At 41.4% G+C, this 19,871-nt stretch overlaps 1 protein-coding gene across 2 annotated transcripts in view; it reads right to left on the minus strand.

The window, feature by feature from the left end:
- Positions 1–2,732: 2,732 nt before the first annotated feature.
- CREB5 (cAMP responsive element binding protein 5) overlaps positions 2,733–19,871 on the minus strand; it is a gene marked incomplete at both ends in the record, with an annotated part of 250,314 nt that continues 233,175 nt past the window's right edge. For both annotated transcript variants that reach the window (XM_084226765.1, XM_084226766.1), the window contains 4 exons: positions 2,733–2,896; positions 4,048–4,156; positions 5,100–5,327; positions 10,476–10,799. In XM_084226765.1, the coding sequence (XP_084082891.1) occupies positions 2,733–2,896; positions 4,048–4,156; positions 5,100–5,327; positions 10,476–10,799 (825 nt within the window). The remainder of the gene's footprint in view (positions 2,897–4,047; positions 4,157–5,099; positions 5,328–10,475; positions 10,800–19,871) is intronic.

Consider the following 19,871-nt stretch of genomic DNA (forward strand, 5'->3'; position numbering starts at 1 on the left):
ATAGAGAGGAGACATTTCATTGTAATTACACATTTAGGCCAACATGTGTGGTTGGCTTGCCTAGTTAGCATTAAAAAAAGAAATAATTGAGCTATATATAATACACATCAGTCAAACTGTCAAGCTGCTGAATTTAACAAAACTTAGGCAACGTTTTTTGTATTTTTTCCTTTTTTTTTTCTTTTTAATGTAGAGGCTTTCATTTTAACAGCTAAATATTTTAATTGAGGAGACTGAATAAAATGAAGCTAAACCGTAATTCTAGTGCAGTGTAACTCAACTGGGTATTCTAATATTACCAACAACTTTGATTTTTATTTTTTAATGTATTTAAGTGCTACCCATATAGAGGTAAAGTTTTTGAAATTAACCCTGCAATGGCATTTCCTTTTAGATGGTGAATGATGAAATTCAGATGTGGGGGAAATGCTTATTTAGGTTTTTCACATAGTGGATACTCAGCTGGAACATTTCTCTCGACTGCATATTTGAAAAAAGTTCTCTTGGGAGCCATGATGAAGCAAAACCATTTCGCTATTACAACTGGAGATTAAAAAAAATTATAGATTCAGTATTTAAAACACTTTAAAAGTATATGTTTGTCTAAAATATATAGAAAATCCTTTACATTTGTATTTTTTCATAATTTTTTTTTTGGTTCTTAGACTATATAATCAAGTCAAGATTTACACTGTACATTAAAAATCTTCTTCCTTTGAATGTATTTGCATAAATGGAAAGTGAGCTGTTAAAGAAAAGGATACTGATAAAAAGTTAGTCACCAAGATAAGAACTAATTCGGCAATGACTGATGCTCAGAAATTTGTTTTCCCTTCCAGACAGGCCCTCCTCCTTACAGAGCCTCCTCACACTTCAGTTGTGTCACTCTCCCTCCCGCATGGGGAAGACCCACCCTTTTAAAACTCATGACTTCTCCAAAGACACAGTCTTTGAGGAAGAGAGCTTTGCTTCAGAACCAAGTGTGTTTGGGGCTAGAGAATTTGCTGGGAATGTGAATTTTGCTCTTGAAGATGCAGCTCAAAATGTTTGAACATTTTTCACCAGCTTGGAGCTTGCTCCCTGGGTGAGCAGCAGGAGGTTTTGCCTCTGACAGATTTGAGAACAAAATCAGGTCTCAATATACAGCAAGGCAGCATAATTAACTGGCATCATCTCTGTCTGATTTTCCCATCAATCACTGGGACCACTCGGGGATGCAAATCAGTTGTGCTGAGGGGCAGGCTCAGAGTCCAAACAAAAACCTTAATTGTAGCGTAAGGCTCTTTTCCAGACCCTCTCTGCAGGACTGTATTTTATCCCAAGTGTGGGACTTGGCATTCTTGCAGCATTTTTTAGCTGCTGCGTGCCTTCTAAAAATTATTTAGCGTCCTAAAGAACAATTCCTTACCCGTGGTAAGCGGGTTTTAAGTGCCATTAAAGTCAGTGAAGCTACACTGCTGTCTGCCAGCTTGGGATCAGTCCGTGAACGTTTAAAGGAATGCCTGCAGAGAGCAGGTCTTTCCCTGGGAATTAAAAATGGCATTTTTCCAACTGGTCAGAACCATTACACTGATTTATTTCTCATTTATAGCCCATGAAGCCTGAGGCTCTTAGCTTTTGTTGCTGGAACAACGCAACCAGGTTAGGGAACAGAACTTTTCCGAATTATTATATACTACATGGATTTTCCTACATTAATGACTGGCAGTGCAAAAAATTGCTGTGACTCTCAGGTGTTGCTTGCTATGCCTCTGCTGCACCACAGAAGCTTACAGGGCTGCTAGCATCAACACAGCTGGCTCACCATCCTGCTTCACCTGCGGCTGCACTGTTTTCACCTTTCCCTATTTATTAAAAACACTAAATCAGGAGCATTTGTATTTTTTAAAAGCCAAATGCTTGGCGCAGCCCAACTGCTGGTGAAGAGCTAGTGAAAGCAGCAGCCGTGCCGACAGCTTTTAGGTGGGCTTGAAGTTTTTCTTGTTCATTACCATTCTTTGAGAAAAAGAGGGAAGCGAGAAAGCCTTGGAATGAAAAAAAAAAAAAAAAGGCAAGGAAAAAACCAGCTGGAAAATGAAAAGGGAAGGGAAAAGGAAGGTGTGAGAATAACTGGAGGAGAAAAAGGCCAGGATAGGGGAAAGAGGAGAAGGGGGAGGGCTAGACAAAAGAGCATGCTATTTGGGCTTGATTTTGTCCTGAAGCCACATCCTATATAACTGCTCTGAAAGAGGCTCTGAATGCGATACGCGGTCTGCTGATAGCACAACGCTAACTCTTTTTTATTATGCTGTCAGCAGATGCCCTCGGTCTATATTTATAGCCTAATTACTCCTAGTTACCTATGTTTGACTCTGTTTAATACTTTTCATGCCTCACATTGGCTAACAAGCTGCAGTTTAACACAACTTTGTATTTCTGAGGCTGCAGGCTAGACTGGTGAGAAGGAAACATGACTATGTACAGAAACAGTTAGGTTTATAAACAAGTAACTGGTACCAAAAAAAATGGAGAAAGCACCAAAGCATTTCTCAAGCTGATAGAATATTAATTGCGTAACTCCCTTTTATGTAACTAAGTATAAAAGACATTTTAATAACTATAAAAATGAATAGCCAGAGTCTTTCAAGAACTGAGGAATCTTCCAGGCTTGAGTTACGGTTGCAAATGTCCTTAGCAGAGAGGACGCTTTGATACGGTACCACACTCCCCCAGCAGTTTCTGATCAACCACTTTTAAAGGATGGGGTTGATGTCTGTTCTGTGGCTGGCAAGCTGGGTAAGAGTGGAGCTTCCCACGACGTCGCTGACGGAGGAGGAGGTTGTTATGGTGTTGTGCTGGATGACTTGCTGCTGGGAGCAAGCTGGGACTGGGCTTGCAGGAGGACTGCTCTCGGGACCTGGGAAGGGAATGAGGGCACAGAGACAACACACATTCATTTTTCCATCCCAGTAAAAAACCTAGGCTGAGTGATCCTCTTGGAAATACTGATGACCTGAAGCATGCACAAGGCCCAGGATTTCAAAATATAATTACAGTTAGCCAACACTCTCTGTCTTAAGATTGTTTTAGTTTTCTTTTTTTTTTTTCAAGCTAGCTTCTCTGATATCAACCTGGCTTCAGGAGTTGCATCTTGAAAAAAGTCCAAGGCCTTAATAACTGAAACTAATGTTGGGATAAAAAGTTTGATATCTTAAGGTCTTTAAAATCAGTTGGGATGCTTAAATGCTTTATTTGTTCCAGCAGGAATCAAAATTAGAGTGCAGTGCGCTGCAGCACAGAAAATCTAATTCAAGCAACAGCTGATAGGCATGTAATGCAATTATGTGTTTTTTTCTTTGAGTACTGTTAAAGAGACAGATGCATAGTGATGCAGAGGAGACAAAAATGGCTCTATTTTAAGACAATGTCACCATCTAGCAAGCCCTGAGGCACTTCTGAACTGTTCTAGAACGAAACAGAGAATTTGTCGCTAAATTACTACACTCACAAAATGCATCAACTAGAAAGAATTGATTAAATGTTTCTGTTAGCTGAGAATTTTTTGGGGAAAAAAAAAGAAAGAAAGAAAGATGAGAGTTAAAAAAGAGTTAACAAACCTTGAAAACCTGCGCCAGGCCTGGTCTGTGCCACTGTCAGAGCACAGTACCATTTTCGCTGGAGGGGACTGTAATGTTTTCCTTTTTAACTTTCCTTTTGAGAGTTATTTTAAGGTTCTGGCAGCGCCGTGCCCAGGAGGACTCTTGCAGGTTTGGAGCTTTGAGTTCAAGCAGGATCCTCCACAGGGGAGTGAGCGTCCATCCGTGTGCATCTCCTTGCCGAAAGGAGGGGTGGGGAAGACTAGCTCTGCTGTGTGGGATGCGAACCGGGGCTTTTTTGGTTTTGAGCGGGGCTGGATAAATAAGGGCAGGAGATTGGATGGCTCGGATGATGTTTGAGAAGACAGGTTCAAGTGATAACATGACCAAGAAAGGGTTCTGGAGGGAAGAATTGGAAAGTTTGCTTTCCTGTGAGGAGTGTGGAGACAGCGCAAACATACCAGCTACTTACTTAGATATCCTTGTGATTCTTTCTGCATAGCTGTTATCGGACAGTCTTTATGTGTTAACAATAACTGTTTCAGCTGTGCTACCTCATTTTTCAGCATGGAAACCTCGTTCTAGAGAGGAAAGAGACACTTTGGTTAGCAACAAAGCTTAAACCATGCTATTCCACAAAGCTTCTACCCAAGAACATAAAACGTGCTCTGTAACTTTGAATGAACTGAGCAACAAAGACATTCAGGAGCTTGTGTGCCGGGCTTATTTTAACATTTGTCAGTGACATTATTTTGTAACCTCTGAAGGCAGTCTGACAAATGAACTAACTTCACAGCACCAGAGATACTTAAGGCAATGTTTCAGTCTACTTGGGAAATACTGGGGCTTTCTGCATGAGGTCGGGGCAGACCCGTGGGGGCAAAGGCCATGTTGCCATGCTCAGGGGCAGGACTGCTGTCACCTACAGCTCAGCTGCAGCCAGTGCCTGGGTGCTGCTCACACCTCTGAGTTTTGTGGGAGAATGTTTTGGAGGAGTGCCATTCTACAAATCTGTCCTTGGCAGCACACAGGCACATCTCTGCATGAAGCAGAAATACTGTGCCTACCACAGGAAGGACAGCACTGTAAGAAAGGCTTTTATTATCATATTCATGGTATTTTCATCTATCCAGTTTTCCTCATTGATAGACTGGTTTATTTGTGCTTCTGTCTCGCTGGATTTGAATGAGTGTTTAACTACATGCCCTGCTCTGAAGAAATTTTTTACAGACATGTTAATGGCACTTCAAAAAAAAAAAAACCCCACAAAAAACAGTGACAAGGAAAGAAAATAAATACAACTCCATCTAGTGAAGGCTTCTAAATCCCAAGACAGCTTTTTCCTGGCTTATCCCGCTAAAATGTAATTATTTCTTTAATTGAAGCACACACATCTTGATTAACAGACTGATTGTGCTTGAGGTCCCACTAGGAGCTGACTGTGCGGGGGCAGCCCCAAAGGCACCGTCAGTCAAGCACAAAGAGCCCCTCTGTGTCCTCAGGGGCGCAGACAGTGGCTCGCACCTGAAGCTGCATGTTTGTCTGGGTGAGCTCTTCTGCTTTCTTTTCCAGTGACATCACCCAGACCTTCCTCTTCTGTCTGCAGCGCGTGGCAGCAGCTCGGTTCCTTTCCAGAAATTTCCGCCTCCTCTCATCTGGGTCTTCATCCACCACCCTCCTCCGGCGACCTCCAGTCGGCTGTGGTGGCTGTACCGTCTGCGTGGGCTGCATCTGCTGCGCCGCCGGCGAAACCTGCAGGGCAAGAAGGTGTTTAGCAGGCTGTGTTGGGGGAGAAGTTACGGAGAGGGATGCTGAAATGGGAAGGGGAATCACACACACTCTGCCTGCTCCCCAGCAAGGTCTGCAGCAGGCTCAAGTCAAAAGCTGCACCGGGTGCCTCTGAAAGCTGCTGCTGGCAAATCCTTGCCATAGTCGAAGAAGAGATTTTTTTTTAAATGATCGTCTGAATATTTTTTTCTCCCTTGAGTTAGTTCTTAAAAGCATTCACTTTGATGCATTCTCTGCCACCACCTATTTCAAATCTGAAATATCCAGTTTCTCTCAGGATCTGTTTTAATCAAAGCAAAGGACTGTAGCGGTCTAATTTCTGTGTCTCTCTTTCTCCCCTTGTCCCCCAGTTGCCTAAAATTTTAGGCCATTTATATTTTCCAAGCTTCAGCATCTCTACCTCAATCTTTGCCATCGCTGGAAACAGGACTGCAGAGCTCTTTGCACCTGCATGGAACTGGGAAGCTGTGGGCTGGAATTGCACAAAGGCAGCAGATCTCACTGCCCCTCATGGGCAAAGAAAGACTTTAGGTTGAACCTGTGTTTTGATTAATTGAACTTGAACCTATGTTTTGATGTCCCTGCACTGTGTGGATAAGGGATATTCCTCTTACCAGTTTCTATTTGACCTCTGTGCTGTGGACACTATTCTTGTTTTTATTCAATTTACCCCTGGCTTTGAGAGTATAGGAACACCACATCCAGTCTGCTGCTACAGAACTATGGAAAAAGATATGTATTTATGCTTTTTCAAGTGCAAGGGAGTATTGATCCTGCTCCTGAGAGTAACTGGCCCCCAGTATTACAGAAAAGGTGCATGGTGGGGGCAGTGCCATGTAAACTATTCTCCAACTGACTCCTGGGCAGATGGAAAATTCTCACATGCCTGTCAGGAACCAGCGCCAGATTTAATGTTTGACTCCCTGGGAATAGGCTTTTGGACTACTTTCCTGCCTGTCTGTGGCACCCAGGCTATGGGGCTCTGGAGACAACCTCTCCATCTGCTTGGGGTCTGGGAACCCAGTCCATGGATCCTATTGCTCACACTCGGTTTACATTGCTGCTGCCACTCCTGCACAGTCTGGAACAGTCTGGAAACTGGAATTGTTGACTCAAAATTAACCCTCTTGTCCTGGCAAAGACCCAAACCTCCAAGGTGCTTTCTTTTGACTCCAGGGAGTGGACGCACTCAGTGCTTTGTCAGACTGAGCCCTGAATTTCAATTGCTGCAATTAACATGTTTGCCTAACACCTCAGTCTGTCTCAATTAAAATGATACTATCGTCTTGAGTCTTGCGAAGTTGAGGTGGCTTTTCTGTCTAGAATCTAGTTTGCTCCCTCCCCCAGCTGACTGGTGGCAATTACAGTGGCAATTTTATGTATAATTATTCTGTACATCTGATAACACTTTTTGCATAAAGCCAAATTTATTCTCAGCTTTATGTTGCACCGTCAGGGAATCTCTCTCACAGGAGCAGACAAAAATTTTTTTAAGAATAACCTTCAAAATTAAATAAGGCAACCCACATTTTCTGACTGATTTTTAAAATTTCAGCTTGCATGAACTCCATATGTTTGCTGATAAAATCTTCAACATGCTGTCCACACTGAGGGTAGGAGTGCCAGGTCCATGGCAGCTGCAGTGGGCACATCCCCCATTCTCACCAGCATCCCCTGCCTTCTGCCAGGAGACCGCTGCCAAGGGATTCCAGCTGCTCCCTGTCCACTAGGGCCGGGCATGCTGCCTCTTTAACAGCATGTCTGAGTGCAGAGGTCTCAGAAGTACCTTTTAATGTCAACATCTCATCAAAGACCTTTCATTTTCCCATACATAACACCTTTCCAGATTTCAGAGATCTGTTATTTATATTTCCTTATCCCTTTTTGCTCCTTTTCCACTCAGCTTTAAAAATTCTTGTTTCTTAACTCTCTCGGTGAAGTCTGGTACAAAGGTAGGAAAAGGTAATGATCCATTTTTTTTTTTAAATTCCTCTTATGTGGTGATTTTCTCCTGAATAACTAGTGAGTAATTTTGTTTTCAGAATATATCAGGCAGTGTCCAGGTAGTCAGAGTGCATTTTCACAACAACAAAATCTTCTCTCCATCTCAGGAAGATATTAATTATAAGGGCTGCCATTATTCCACTAATAATGTCATGTGGGATTATTAACTGACTCTTACTTGATAGCTCTTAACCCTGAAATATGTTAGACTATGTCTTAGTAACCATCTAAGCAGCATTCTCTAGCAGGATTTCATCACCCTGCCTAGGACATAAGAAAGAAAATGAACTAAATATAAAAATGAAGGTTAATTTTGGTGTTCTTAGAGGATGCTAATCAGGTATCCATCATGAAGACAAACTTAGGACAGCTAAGAGAATGAAATGCCATCCAAACCACAACACTGCTTGAACTATCACTCTGACAAGTTTGATATAAAGAAATCCTTAGAGGATCAATGCAGAATAACACTAATTTTTGTAGTAGTTGAGGCAGCATAGCTAGAACTTGGTAAAATATCTCTCTTTCTCAGAAAGATAAGTATCAGATGCTGATTTCTACTTTTATCCAATATTTACTTCTGTTCTTTGCAATGTGCCACAATACTAATACCCATTCACTCATTCTATGAAAACATAATGCCTTGGGCTCCTGTGTATCAAAATGGTAGCCGAAAAGCATGAAATTAATTCTAACATTACAGAAGGGCACGGTGCAGAATAACAACAGTCTCGGCATGGCAGTATGCAGCTTACAGCAGCATGGACCATGCTGTCATTTGGCAGGTGGTTTGGAATGGAAGAATCTGGCTCAGAAGAATAAGGAGGTTAATAATTAGAAAATCGCACCATAAAATTAACGTCTGCTGGAGCAATCTGATCCCCAAAGAGGCCATTACCATGGGGACTATGGATGAGCTTTGAAAGTAATAACTATGCGGTTATTACTTAGCAAGCCCTTCTTCCCCCCCCCCAGTGCATCTGTTCAGAAATCACTATTGCCTTTGCACCAAAGGAACAGATGCACAACAAGAGTTCTGCTGCCTGGGGAAGCCACTGACCCTGGGATTCCTGCTCCATCACCCTCTGTCTGAACCCTTTGGTGACACCCATGGAAAAGGTGAAGATCTCCTGGTTCTCCCATGGGGTCTGCCTCCAGCGACATACTGTGCATGGCTCATCTAACTGCACAGATCCAGCTCCAGAGACCATGTTGTACTGGACACAGAGTGACCCTGACACAGCTGTGTGGCTGCCAGTCAGCCCACCTACCCATGTGCCTGTATCTCTTCTTGCCTGCCTGAGAGTCTTTTGTGGTGCCAGCTAGCAGGGAACACAAAGCACAAGAAGCTGAAGCTGTCCTAACTGTGTAAGAAAGTTGAGGTCCCTGTTCAAGTGGGTCTAGAGGAGGGCCATTGGCTCACTGATCTTGTCCTTAAAACTGTGAGGTTTGTTTCCCCATGGTAGCTGTTTTCCCCAGTAGTTTTCTCCTCATCCGTTTAAAGTGGTGCTGTGGATGTTTTGCAGCAGTGCTCCATACCATGGGATCTGATGCCCTCAACTGCATTAACATGTTTATCCTCTTAACCCCTCAGTGAAAGTTAAGTGGCTTCCGCCATCTCATCCGTGGAGTCCTCAGTTGCCTAAGCACAACTTTATCCTTACTCTCTCAGTGATGTCCAAAACAGCAATCAGGATACTCTTGGTTTCTCTGATACGAGATGTTGTCTTTTTATTTGAGTTTTTAAACAACTCCAAGGAAAATAACTCATTAACAGATGGGAAAATAATTGAATTCACAAAGTAAAAACTGAAGTAAACTTAGAAAAGCTATGGACATCCTCTCACAGGGGAGTCTGCTGCTCTTACTTAGACTGTTTCTCTAAAGCTGACAATTCATTTTACATTAGCAAATACTTTAGGGAGATCCCATGTGCTTGCAGCCTCTGCAGTAATAAAGCTAGATGTTAGTAAATAGTTAATGTTGTGGGACACTGGGATGCCAGCCAAATACTCTCATTTTCTTTAATGTTTTCTAAGAGCTTGTCTGAAAGGTATTTCCAAGCAACACAATACTTCACAGATTGAACTTCTTATGGCTGGCATTCCTCTTTGTCCTCACATTCCATGCACTGCCTGTTTGTCTTCCTTAACATTGCTCTCCAGACCTGACACGTTACAGTGACTGCCTCCATAGCTTTATTTTCTTGTGTGATCCTGATGCAGAAGCCTAGCATCTTAAGACATTAATAGAACTCCTCTTAAAAATTACTCTGCTAAAGTTTGTGCTCACTAGCTCATTAGTTCAAGAAACATTCAGTTCAGATAACGAATTATCCAAATTGCTGAAGCCGATATACCTGATCCAAAAAATGGAGTCCTCCATCTCATTCAGTGGAGACCTTCACTGACTTGTCACATGAATACAAGTCTAAATTGCCATCTTTGTTTAAATCTCTCTCCTTGGACTGGCTTCATCCTCTTCCTTCTCCTGACACAACAAGCACCAAGTACTGGCTGCACTCACAGCTAATCTTTCTCTCATACTGTGCAGATGTCTGTCCTCTTCACAGGGTCTGGATCAATTATCTTTTCCAAGCCAGTGTATCCTTTCTTAGAACTACTTCTATTATCTCCAGTCTTGAATACTGACCCTGGCCACACACACACCAGTGCCATTTCATTTCACTAAAGACTTTGCTATGTATTTCTGCAGGTAGAACTCATACAGCTTGTTAAATCTTGGCCTGAGTAGTTCAGGTTTAAGCACATTAAGCAACATATATAATGTGCCAATCTCTGTAATAAACCTCATCCATAAAAGGGTATGTGGCAATCTGCAGAACTCAGAGCACTGAAAAGCCTCGGAGCTCCTTATAAAGTAAGAAATTACAGATGTCTAGTAAATTAGGCAGCAAAACAAGCTGTTGCTTCACTCCATTTTCTAAATAAAGTTTGAGCATCCCCATCACCATTAGCAAACATTTACTAGGAGCCCGAGGGGCTTGTATCCAACAAGACATGCATGCAAGAAGAAACAATACTGAGATCAGGCTTTAACTCCACCCAACAGCAAAACTCAGAGATGCAGTAGGACACGAAGGTCTACCTGTGCTTGTCCGCCCGAGTGCAGCGGTGGGTGCGGCGAGGTCTGGTGGTGTGCTGGGTGTGCGTGAAGGTGCGAGTGGGAGTGGTGGTGGGGATGGTTCTGCTGGTGATGAGGCTGAGGATGAGGATGGTGTGCCGGATGCTGGTGCTGATGAGGGTATGAATGATGAGGTGGCAGCGTCTGGTGCTGATGAGGATGTGAGTGCATATGATGGTGCGGTGTCTGGTCCTGTCGTGAGCTCATCATTTCCATCATGTGGCCCATGGTGTTCATATTCCCGTTCGACATGGCGGCAGGATGATGAGTCAGTGCTGCCTTCAATCTCTGGAACAGAACAAGGCAGAAAATTCAACATTCGTACATGGTGATCTGACCAATCAGAAACACTGTTGCAGAAATGGTGCCCTGTCTTGTGTTTTGAGATTTATTTAGTTTTTCTCTTGCTATTCCCTTGCTAAAAGGCATCTTGCTTCAGTTTGAAAAAGAACATATTCTTGGGGTCTAATCTAGTTTTCCACTGCAAATATTTAAAGATTAAAATGTCTGAATTGAAATTTAACAGTTACACATTTCCTACTGTGCTTCTGAGGAAAAATAACTGTCTTTCTCTTTGACCAGCTCAGGAGAGTTACCTTCAACAAGCTTGTATTCTCACAACTTTTAAAAATGAAAGTCCGATTAAAATAAAGACGCAACAAAATGCCTGTCTTGTTTTTACTTCAGATAAGAAGACTCATTGGAAAATATATTGACGTGTTTTTCAAATTCTGGTATACTAGTACCCAACCTGTTCTTTCATCATAAAGATGGGAAAATAATGAGGATGGCCTCAACCTGATCCTCCTTCTTTGCTGAAAAGTTCAAGTGTGTGTTGTCCTTTCATCACATGCTCACCTCTCTCTGTTTTGTACACCACATGCCACTGGATTGGGCCCTGGAATCTGACCAGATCAAAACTTTCCTTAGTACCAGTGGGATTTGTTCACTTTTACCTGAACACAACTAAAAGCCAGTGGGAAAGGTTGAAACATTTTGGACCGCAGCATAGGGCCTTTGTGTACAAAGGATATTGTGGAAATGCAGAGTTAAAAAGTTCCCTTTCAGCACAATTACAGGGTCATCCCAAAGCCGTGTACTGGCATACCGACACCTTGCTGGTGTCATCTGACCCTTGGACTACTGAAATCACTGGCCTCCTACAAGAGTGTGCCAAAGGTAGAGCCTCACAGATGCCAGCTAGAACAGTTTCTTCCAAACCCATAGAAACCTCCTTCATATCCATGGTTCTGCTTCTTGCTCAACATAGAACATTACCTACAGGAAGCCACCCAAGACCTCTTGAACTCTATATTTTCAAAGAAGTAAATTGATTTACTCTCACTAATGCAAGTAATTAGCAGAAAATGTTAAGATAAAAAAGAAAGGAAAGAGGTGCATGGTATCACTTGTTGCTAAACCAGCGCAATTTGAATAACCCATCAACTACTTCATATCCAGGCAGTGAATAGAGTGAATAGCAGAGAACTCATCTGTAGGAGATTTCTCCATAGGACAGCCAGTAAAAAAATGCAATGGTAGGAGGCAGAGAGGTGAATGGTAGGAGGCACAGAGGTGAGTCTTTCCCCATAACAATATCTATCTGTGGGTCACAGATGATTGTCAGAAGATCCTATAAGCCAAAAAATACCAGCAGAGGAACAATGGCCAGGCTGAACTGCTTTTTGATTCTATCTTTAAAGCAAAAAGAGTGACTGCCAGGACTCTCAGAACCTACAGAAGGGGATTGCAGTCCATTTTGTATTGAAATAACATCTGGCTGTTGCAACACTGCCAGGCCACAGGTAAAGGCTTCTATGTTCAAAGCTGTTATTGCATTGTGTTTGTACAACCGTTAGTGAGAAAGAAACAAATTCTTAAGGGGGAAAAAAAGAAAATAAAAATACAGGAAAAAATAGAAGGTTGCGGAGGCAAAAGAAGTAACATTCACTTCAAAGTGTCATCCTCAAGTTTTTGTATCCACGTGCTTTTTCAGACTTCATGAAGGTCATTCTACTGAGACACTAATAGATCTATTAATCTAAATTTGGTGACTTCTTTCACTAATGATCAATTGCCTGACCAATATTTTAAAAACAATAAGATATATTTGCAACACTCCTCAGTGTGAGTTTGCAAGAATGAAGTCTAGACTGATGTCTTTTAAGAAGTTTCCTTAAAAAAGTCTATCAAACCATAACTGCATGGCCTGTGTCCCATCCTGATGATCTTCTCAACATTACAGATCAAAGGTGACTGTGCCAGTGAGGTTAAGGACCTCCTTCTCTACCTCTGAAGTCAGAACAGAGGGCAATCTAATATCAATAGCAGTAACCCATCCTTGGCATCAAATGGAGGACTGGAGAAGCTGTTGTCCTGAACTGTTCCTGAATTCAAGCGCCACCATAGTTATTTCAAGCAGCTCCTCACAATGCTCAGAATAACTGGTGTTACCCAGGAGTGTATTGGGAAAAATACAGGGAAAAATGCATTAATAAGTCCAATCTTTCTCTGTGTCATGGTTCTTCAAAACTCACTAAGATGTTTTTCATGGAGCTGAGCCACCATGCACACCTAAGACAAAGCATCAACAAAAGCTGTTGTAACTTTGTTTTCTGAATCTAAATGCAAAACAACCAAGCTCTCATTAGCTAACAGTTTTATGTGACAAATACCTTACAAAATCTGCCATGTCTGTTTGTCAAAGACTTCTGAAACTGAACTACAGTATGTCTTCTAAACTGCAGACTTTCAAAATAAAAAAAAAAAAGAGGGAAAAACTTAATCTGTGAATAAACATTTTTTTTAAGCTGTAAAAACTGAAGCTTGCTAGTGTGGTGCAACTTCAAGGAGAATAAATTATTTTGTTTTCTTTCTGTAGCCCTTCTACCACATCCATTTATTTGAGATAGCAAATCAAGAGAGACAGTGAGAGGTCTGACATGCAGCTGGTTTCTGTCAGTAGGGGTCATTTCCATTTGGTCTGTGTATTTTACAAGCTCCTTGTTCACTGTTCCCAATGGGAGGGTGGGCCAGCTGCCCTGGATCCCAGTCCTGGTAAGAAACCAGCTCTCTACATCATCCTGTCCCAGGGCAGCAACAGCCATTGCCTCCCTTTCACTTCATGCTTAGATCAGCTCTGCAGCAGCGAGAGTCCTATTCATGCCCACATCTGGAGCAGCCTAAGTTTTCCAATAACCAGTCACTGCTGCCAATCAGAAACTTTCAGGGAATGATACACATTTTTTTTCATTTGGTCTTCAGTGAGATCAATTGTTTTCGATGTTTCAGTTAGAGCAGAGGGAGGGAAAATCACCAGAACTTGGTAAACTCTGCACTGAGTATGTGTAGTGTTTGAAGGGCAGGCTGCAGTTTTGTTATTGTTTCTTTCATGTGTGCTAATTGCAAGCAGCTGTTTTAGTTTAGTGTCAAATAAAATGTGATGGCATAAAAATTGAGCTTACTGGACTGACACCACCAAATCCCCTCTAGAATGAAATGGTAACCCAAGATCCAATTCTGCAGCCATTCAGTTTTTTCAGGAGCTGTGTGACTGACTCCACCACAGCCCACGGGGACCTGGGAGTTTGCAAATTGGGCCTGAAACAGAAGACATGCTACTCAGACCTGCTTTCACCTAAATGTGAAATATCTGCTAACTTCATACTAGTGATTTTTAGGGCACAATCCTTTTTTCTCCCTTTTATAAGGCAATTTAAAAAAAATCCCTACCAAGCCAAGATGAAATGGAGGTTCTCACCTTTCATGACTTTTGGCCCTTACTGATTATTTTTATTATTTTATCAAAGTAACATAATGGTCAACATCAGTTATAGCTGATTTCCACTCAGTCATAACATTTCAATAAGTGACTGAGTGATGCAGACAGCAAGAGAAAGCTTTCACAGAGGACTGCCTGCTTTGCCTCTGATCAAGTGAATAAATAAAATTCCCTTTTGATCCGACAGGAAGTCAGAAGGACATGTACTGTCATCTTCTGAGGAGGAAAGGGAAACAGAGGGTATTGGTGCTTCACAGGTATGAGCGTTGTGTTCCCTGTATAGAACACAGAGCTGTTTCTTGTGGCAATGGCCCTAACTGACACATTTACTCTGAAGCTACCCCACGGAATGCCATATGAAGGTAACACCTCAAAGAAGTTATCCTTGCACCTGGAGTATTGGGGATTTTTTGGAAACAAGAGCGTTTTCACAGTGCTTCTTCCACCTAAAGACTGACATCATGGTGCAGTTAATTGCTTGATGCTTCCTTTTATTAACATAGATCCTTACTTAACATAGATCCTTACCCTCAACATCTTTGGAGAAACCCCACATCTGCCAAAAATAGACTTCAAGCATTTGAGATCCCGAATGAAAAACAGTATCAGCCTCCCTAATACTTCTGCTATTCTGGATCTTGCTGCTTTCTAATTTTCCTCAATTGTGACATGTATTTCTAAGTTGGCTTGGTTTTTGCTCTTTTTTTCTCAAAAATTGTTAGCAAAAAAGAGACAGCAATTTTTTCAGTTTGTTAAGAACTGAAAAAAAAAAAAAAAGAACAAAACCAACCTGTAAATTTGGAGCTTGCTTTTCCCACATTTAAAAATTCAAACAATTTTTTTGGTTTCACATGTATATTGATACTTCTAATATTTAATCAACATTTATAATATTTATATAACATTCTATTTAAAACAGGCTATACATGTTATATGTCATAATCTGTATATGACTATAAAAACATCTTTCTCCCATTCATCTCTCAACTGAGAAATGATAACAATTTTCAATTTTACAGGTGCTCTGTGCTTGCATCAAACAATAAGCTGTTATAACACCCAGCTGAATTTTAGGTTGGGACAGACATGGAATGCTGGGTTTGAATAGGATTGAATTGTTCCAAATAAGTATGCATTGCTGCACTCAGAAAAAAAAGCTCTCTTTCCTTCTGGTCTGCATGCCCAAATCCCACTAAATTAGAAAGAGACAAGACCAGCTGCAGTATCTAGTTAATGTCTGGTGTATTCTTGTCAGGAGATTATATCAGACCCTGGAAGGCACATGAAATATGATCTCAAAGATATTTTCTTGCACTAGTGGCTGTGATTCTAGTCCCTATAATACAAGGGTTTAATAAGTTCTGCACAGGGAACAGAAGAGTCTAGGGAGGGGTGGGAAATCAGAAAAGATTACAGACATCAAGCATCGCCGCTGCAACAACATCTGCAGTTCAGTAGCAACCTCAGAGTGATGATCTTGGTTAGCCAAACTTCATGGCAAGCATACCATTGACTTCAGTGTCACTAATATTGTTTTCTCATTTACGATAGTCAAACTTTCCTTTTAACTCTAAGCATCATACCCCAAATGAAGATACATAGTTAAGCCAGTGACAGCTAAAGCTGTGAACAGAACTTCACCCAGTGCATTTCAGAGCATCACACCGAATTTCATCCTTTCCTTTAACTATGACTGCAACAAGAGAATTTAGCATAAATGTCATCCAGGTCTTTTACAGTCAGCTGCTGACAAGCATTTCACAGTGTAAATAACAGAAACCACTCTTCGCAAATGTTCCACTTGCATTCATAAAAGTAAATTGGAAGCGATTCCTCTCCGCTCAGTAGGCAAACTGCAGATATTATGAGCACAATTCAGACACTGGCAATTAGAAAGTCTCTGATGCCACATTAAATGCTTTCTTCTATGTTTCTTGTGCAGTAAAATACAGTCCTGCCTATTGACAGAAGGAGGAGCAAGATGTGTGAGAAGGACATGAAATCCAGAACTGAAATGGCATTTTACACTAATGTAAAGAGAAAAGTGGGATATATTTAATTCACAACTCGCCAGTAAACAGTGCCAAATTGCTAATCCTCGAATTATTCTCAGGCTGTTTGGCAAATCTGAATTATATTTTCCCCTCCTTTTGCGCTTGCTTCCCCACTTAGTCGGATTTTATTACAACATGAACAATGGATCGTCATCCAGCCTTCAGTGCAGCTCAGCCCCTAATAAAAACAACAAATTTTCTCCCTTGTACTTCCAAATGCAAACTGAATTAAACTTCAGCGGAAAGCAGCAAGAATCAACTGCAAACAATCAAAGCAGCAATAAAACTCATAGACACCACGCTGCTCAAGGACGGGTCAGCTGCAAGAGCTGCCCCAGTGTCCCTGAGTGGGGAGAAGCCACGCTGCCCGCTGACATCAGCCCCAGTGACGGACGGCTCCGCATGACTGCCAGTTCTGAGTAATCCAATGCAGGTCGAAGCCAGGTGGCCCAAGGGTATTCTGTCAGAACTGCCATCTTCTGGTGATGGCGTTTCATTGAGAACAGCCACGGCTCCAGGGACAGCAGAAAACATAAGTGAGTTTACATCCCAGCTCCACCCAGCCATTTCCTTCTGCTCGTCTCAGAACACCTTGCAAAAGAGGTAAGTACCAGTATCCTTGTGCAATGCACCCCCTTTTTAAGGATTAGAAAAAGACTAAATTCTCTGTTCCTATTCTACATGCATTTTTAGTGAACAAGTAAATTATTATCAAGGCAGAAAATACACTGAAAGCATGGTTTATATTTCTCACCATATACTATTTCTTGCATGAATCATTTCTCAAATCAGTATTAAACAACTGGATTTGATTTGCACAGGAGTCAGGAAATGTAAAGTTCAAAAAATCAAACCCCTAATTCCCACCAAGTCTAAGTCAATCCTTCCATGTGTATCCATGACAAGGGATATTTAATTATGTAATCACACAAAAGACAGCAAAGTGATTTATTACTGGCAAATGGTGTCATATAATTTCAACACACAATACCAATGGAAGGATCCAAAAAATACAACCAACTTCTGACTGATTTCCCCACTGTGTGCCAGAGTCCAAAAGAAAAGCAGCTACTTAGCTACTACCTACCCCTGGAGAGGCCAGTTTCTAACAACAAAATTCCTGACACTTGGGGATTAATTACCTGCTTGCTGATTTTGTCTGGGACCGACAATTGTCCTCATAGTAGCCACTATGGGACTGTGTGTTGGATTTGTGCTGAACACAGAGTTGATAACACACTGCAACATTTTTGTTATTTCTGAGCAGGCTTTGCACAGGGTCAAGGCCTTTTCTGCTTCTTGTCCTGCCCCACCAGCCAGCAGGATGGGGGTGCACAGAAAGCTGGGAGGGGACACAGCCAGGGCAGCTGATCCCAACTGACCCAAGGGATGTTCCATACCATCTGCTGTCCTGCTCAAGATATAAAGTGAGGGGAAGTAGAGGGAAGAGAGGGATGCTCGGAGTGATGATGTTTGTCTTCCCAAGTGACCTTTATGGTTGATGGGCCCCTGCTCTCCTGGAGATGGCTGAACACCTGCCTGCTCATGGAATTTAATTGATTCCTTGTTTTGCTTTGCTTCTGTGTGATTTTTGCTTTACCTATTAAACTCTATTTCAATTAATGCATTTTCTCACCTCTATCCTTCTGAATCAATCCCCCATTCCACCAAGAGAAAGTGGGGCTGATTTGCAATCTATAAGGAGGCAGGCACATATCAAATCACCATTCTAGTTCTCCAAATAGTCAGTCTTTTGCTAACTTAGTCCTCCAGGTTAATTTATGGGATATTCCCATGCAAGCTACACTGTCAGCTGTGGAAAACACAGAAAAAAAGAGGTGGCAATAAAATCACTCAGTGTTAATCACACTCTGTAAGACACTATGAAAACTTGAGCTCAAGGGAACCTGAGTTTGTACTGCTCATCTTCATGAGCAGTAGATCTACATTTCTCTTAGATCCATTTTAAAGCTCATTCCCAAGGTGTGGCACCATCAATTCTTTCTTCACATTGGGCATAAAGCACTTTTAGCAAAGTATCTGGCAGAGGGGTGTAAGCTCAGGTCTCCCTCACTCCTTCAAGCAAATGCTCCAAGTTTCTAAAATCATGTTTCCATGTTCCAGGACAATGCAAGTGGAAAGTAGAGGAAAGTGTTTGTACAGTGCTTGCATTGCTATATAAAAAAAAAAACCAACAAAACAAAACAAAAACTATCTATATCTTGCCTGAGAACACAACAAACATTTATGATTGTATTTAATGAGAAAAGTGGGAATTGATTTCAGAGGAAATTGAGGAATTTCCTATACAAGCCAGATATAGAGTAAATCCTCAAATCAGGGCACTCTAACACTGCAAGGAACACTATGTTTGTGTATTTTAATCTGTACTCAGAGATCAGATCAGACGGGATTTGCACTGCAAAAATTTCTCCCTTCAGAATACTGCTCTGAAGCCCTGAGACCCCTTAATGTGTACTTCAGCTTTTTGACGACACTGCAAATTGCTTACTTTCCTTCTCCCTCTCACGAGCATAAAACACACACTAAGAACACAAGAAGGGCAGGTTCAAAGTCTTTCCTGTCAGAAGATTTCTGAACTTTCATCACCCACCTCTCACTAAGGCTGATTATGATTAAGTCATTCATATTCAAAGAAAAATGCCATCCAAGTACATAAAACTTGGGGGTTTATTTTTTCCTTTTGCTGGTGTGATTTTTGAATACTCGTTTTTCCTGGATTAAACCCAGCACGTTTAAAGGGCTACTAGCAAGCCAGAAATCGGATACATGTGCACTTAAAAGTCCTTTGATTTCATCCCAGATGTGCAGTGCTCAAGGGCATGCACACACACTCACACACACACACAGCACAGAGGACACGATCTGGTCTGTAGATTTTGTTTCAAGATTTTACCAACGAGACTCTGAAATGTAAAACTGAAGCCCTGACCACTTACAGCCATTAGAGATCCCAGGGCTCTCTGTGAAAGAGTATTGATGTTCATTAGCCCCTTGGCCTGACTGGAGAATTTGCTGCAGGTAATTAGACATTGTCTCATCACCACGCAGTTTCAGGTGAAGTTTTTTTTTCTTCTTCATTTCTAAAGGTTAGTGATTCCTGAAACATTTTTAAAGCATTCATGGATTTTTTTTTTTCTCCTGAAGAAATGACTAGAATATAAAGTACAGTACAAGGACATATAAAATGAGAGAGTACTTATGGGCTATTTTACATTTTTTTAAAGCTTTATTTTTTCATCTAACCCAAAGAAATGAAAATAGCATTTTAATTCAGCAGACAGCTTCCAATTACCTAGCTGTGAAAATAGGATGTCTAGTGGCTTTCTAAATACATGCACTCCAGTACAGCATGTAGTAGGTAGATACAAACCATAAAAAGTGTGAACAGGTTAGTTTAGTGTCAATTTTCACTGTTCTAAAATGAATATAATTTATGCTGAGAGTTAGATGAATGGATATGATGACTATTCAGCACAGAACACATCAGTGTTAATAAGTACT

The sequence above is a fragment of the Fringilla coelebs genome (genome assembly GCF_963513975.1).
Source record: "Fringilla coelebs genome assembly, chromosome: 1".
NCBI classification, from domain to species: Eukaryota; Metazoa; Chordata; class Aves; order Passeriformes; family Fringillidae; genus Fringilla; species Fringilla coelebs.